We start from the raw sequence: 3,709 nt of genomic DNA, 5'->3' as shown, positions 1-3,709 counted from the left end.
TTTTCTCACGAGGAGTCGAGAGAAGAACCGACAGTTTAACAGCGTTTTTTTAACGGAAAAAGGAAAAGAAATGACAATGGCGAGTTCTGTGACTGGCTCGTTTCTGATGAGAGCAGCCAGTCAATGTTAAAATAAATTAAATACATAATAATAATAACGTAATGCACTACACAACTGTTAAGGTGTTCGTGATGGGCTGTATTAAATCAGTCTAAGTACATATTTTAAACTTCTTTACTTTAAATGTTTTTTTCTGACAGAGTTAAGAATAAATCCTATGATTTATATAATTTGATTGTACTGGTGTGGTTTGTAATTAAAGGAGCGTTACACACAAAAAAGGTAAAGAAAGAATTTTAATTTCCAGCTCTGGTTTTAGTTTTTGATTCTACAGCAGTGCTGCTCGCAGAAACACCTTTTTTCAGCAGTGAATGGGATTCACTGGACTGAACTGTGCCTGAGTGTTTCCCAGCATGCTTCATTGTGAAACATCCACAACATCCACATAAATACTGTATACCCGTGTGAATTCACTGAATTATTTTATACAACTTAGCAGTGATGCTTCCTGTCACAACAGCAACATTTTTGGGGAGTACACCACATTTCTGATGTGTGTTTTAACCAAGGTTCACAGGCACAATCAGGGCTGTTCTTTTCACCATTAATCTTACTTTTAATACTTTTTTCTACAAAGAGCCAATATTGGCATATAGTGTAGTCACTATTAGGTATCTTTGTTAGCTGTACACTGAATCTCTGCTGTAGATATTTATGCAAACAGTCTCACTAAAAAGCTTCTGTTGGAACAAAGAAATAGCTATATTTTTGTGTTTCTTTTAGGAGGAGGAACTTTCTCCGCAGCTTTTTACCTTCCATGAAGTCATTTCTCAGCTGGTGGAGATGGAGGAGCAAGTGCTGGAGGACCACAGGGTGGTGTTTCAGGTACAGCAGTCCAGACATTTCAAGCATGGACTAACAATCCAAATAACTAAAACATCTGTCTATCAGAATGAGGAACTTACATACAGACAACATAAAAGGGGAAATCAGGGAAGTGTCACTTTGATCACATATAGAAGTGCAAACCTCCACCAAGGTCATAGGGTCATTAAAATATTGTCGGATCTGGATCATGATTCAGATCACCACCAGATTTAATCAGTTGTTTTTTGTGACAACCCCAACACTTCCTGAAGATTTGTTAGTTTTTAAATAACAGACAAACTCACCAGCACTATCAGAAACATAAGCTCCTTGGCGGAGGTAATTACTCAGTCTTGACTTTGGGGTGAATAAAAAGTTGAAATATCTCAGAAAGCGTTGTTTCCAGGAGTCAATCCGCTGGCTGGAAGACGAGAAGGTGCTTTTAGAAATGACCGAGGAAGTGGACTATGATGTTGAATCATATGCAACTCAGCTGGAGCAGATCCTGGATCAGAAGATAGACATTCTCATTGAGCTGAGAGGTAACGGTCAATCCTTCACTGTCTGCTCAGGCTCATTGTAACATGTTTCTTTCATTCATCTTAATCCCAAATTGGTCTTTGTAAATATAAAATAAATTAGTATTTAGATAGAACCAACAAAAATGCTTAGAAATGACAAATTACAAATCTGCGTGAGGACAAAGAAGGAAATGTGTGACAGAAAATTATTATTAGTTTAGTTAGGAATTCTAACTCCCCCTGGCTTTATTATTTTAGACAAAACCTTCATTCAACAGTGAATAAGCAGAAACTGAGGGTTTAAATCTATGAAGCCTCTCCATCAGCAGTGTCTGAAATCCTGTACATATCTCTGCAGGGTACAGGAGGAAACGTTCATGGAGAACAGTTATGTAAATAAAATAAGTATTTAATTCATCAGACATTCTGTATTTAACAGCTGATAGGTGATTGTGAAAGAGCCATTGTGTTGAAAAGTTTCCTTCTTTTTTTTAAAGGAGCTGCTTTTATTCTGATAAACTGACTGGTGTGGTTTTTCTTTAAACAACATTTTCTTTATATTATTTTTAACTACATCTTGTCATTTGCCATTTCTTACTTTGATAAGATTAAAATTTTCATTGAAATTTTTGCTTAACCCTTCTGAAGCCCTTAAAGAGAGAGAGAGAGAGAGAGAGTGAGGTAGAGGAGCCCTTGTAACTTCAGGTCAATTTGACCTGAAGGCCATGGGAGGGTTAATTTAAACAAATAACCTACACAGCCCTTTGCTAAACAACAAAACATCATCTAATCCCAGCTGCTCAGCCCGTCACGGGTCCAACATCAGACTGGACTGACACCTGACGGAAAGATTGGAACAGTAAGATGAATCGCACACAGTCAGGATGTGTTACAGCATGTCCAGGTTCAAATTTAAATTATACAGTCATTTTTACGTCAAAACTCTTTATGGGGACAATTAACTTGACTAAACTATAGTGAAAAATATCCTTAAAAACAAAAAACACTACCCCACAAGCCTCCAATGGCTTACGGTTTATATATACATCCAATTACCCAAACCCTACAAGGCAATACTAAACACAAAATAATTATAAATGACATCAGAATAAAAGCATAAACTATCAAACCACTTTAACTGTCATATAAATTTACCAGTTTTAATAGAAGACAAATGTTAAAAACATTGTCACTGCAAGGCTATAAAAGCAACAGTACAAGTGATGAGAAACAGTTTGTTTTTTGCAGGTTGTAGAAAAGCAACATGTAACAACTGTGTGATGTTCTCTCTTCTTTTAGATAAAGTCAAGTCTTTTCGTTGTGCTCTCCAAGAAGAGGAACAAGCTAGCAAACAAATAACCCCCAAAAGGCCTCAAGCGCTTTAGACCCACGCCATCCAGTGTTTGTCTGTAGTCCTGACTCGTCCTCAGACTGAGGCAGGTTTGTTGATAAAGGAGCTGATTAACTCAGCCTGTCTGTGTTTAACCTCCCATCATCTTTCTGTTCATTTGTAAAACCAAAGAGCCAACCAGCATGGCTCCTTCATCAAGGTGTATGTGTGTGAAACAAGTCACAAGTGCTTTGGTTCAAAATGGGAATAGTTCTTTTGTTTTGGATACATTTTTTATAAGGTCAGTCATTGCTTGTCTTTACTACTAATACAGTCGAGCAGTTATTTTTGGCAAATTTTCAAAACTGCTTTTGCCATTTTGTGCAATATTTGGAGGACTTTTTTTCTTGTTTCAGCTCGGGTGAACAGGGCACGTCAGATTTGTTTAAAATGAGCCACTGTGTTTGGTGTTAAACTTTATGTCCATTACCTGAGCTAAATGGTGCACTGTAGTCAAGGTATTCCAGGTGACGTTTATGAAAACTAATTTTTCATTTGCCAAAATAAAACATACTTCTGGTTGCTGTTTGTGTTTTTATTCAATCTCAAAAAGGTTTGCATTGAGCAGTCCTCATTAGAAATACAGTGCATATAAAAGGTCTTTTAAAACACTTGGTTTTTGTTATGTAAAACAATGAATTTATGGTAAATCCTATAAAAACGTTTTTGACCTTTGCTGTGTCATGCAATACTTTGTAAAATTTTAGGAGTACTTTTTCAAATGTTACATTACAACCACAAACTTAAAAGTACCTTATTTTATCTGATAAACCAGGGGGGTCAAACCCAGTGATGCAAGGGGGCCAAAATAAAAAATCTGGTCCTAGCCAAGGGCCAATGACGATCAATATTTATTAAAAATTACATAAAT

General features: G+C 36.5%; 1 protein-coding gene across 1 annotated transcript; it reads left to right on the top strand.

Annotated features, from left to right (window-relative positions):
• The first annotated feature begins 599 nt into the window (after positions 1-599).
• Positions 600-3,360, top strand: LOC108251453 (kinesin-like protein KIF2A). Its single transcript, XM_017441771.3, has 3 exons — positions 600-945; positions 1,334-1,469; positions 2,748-3,360. Exons 1-3 carry the CDS (start codon positions 904-906, stop codon positions 2,831-2,833), a joined length of 264 nt encoding a protein of 87 aa, XP_017297260.2. The 5' UTR covers positions 600-903; the 3' UTR covers positions 2,834-3,360.
• The last annotated feature ends 349 nt before the right edge of the window (positions 3,361-3,709 follow it).

Source organism: Kryptolebias marmoratus, linkage group LG14 (assembly GCF_001649575.2).
Source record: "Kryptolebias marmoratus isolate JLee-2015 linkage group LG14, ASM164957v2, whole genome shotgun sequence".
Classification (NCBI taxonomy): domain Eukaryota; kingdom Metazoa; phylum Chordata; class Actinopteri; order Cyprinodontiformes; family Rivulidae; genus Kryptolebias; species Kryptolebias marmoratus.
The sequence above is the reverse complement of the archived record's forward strand: the minus strand, read 5'-3'. Positions and strand labels throughout refer to the sequence as shown.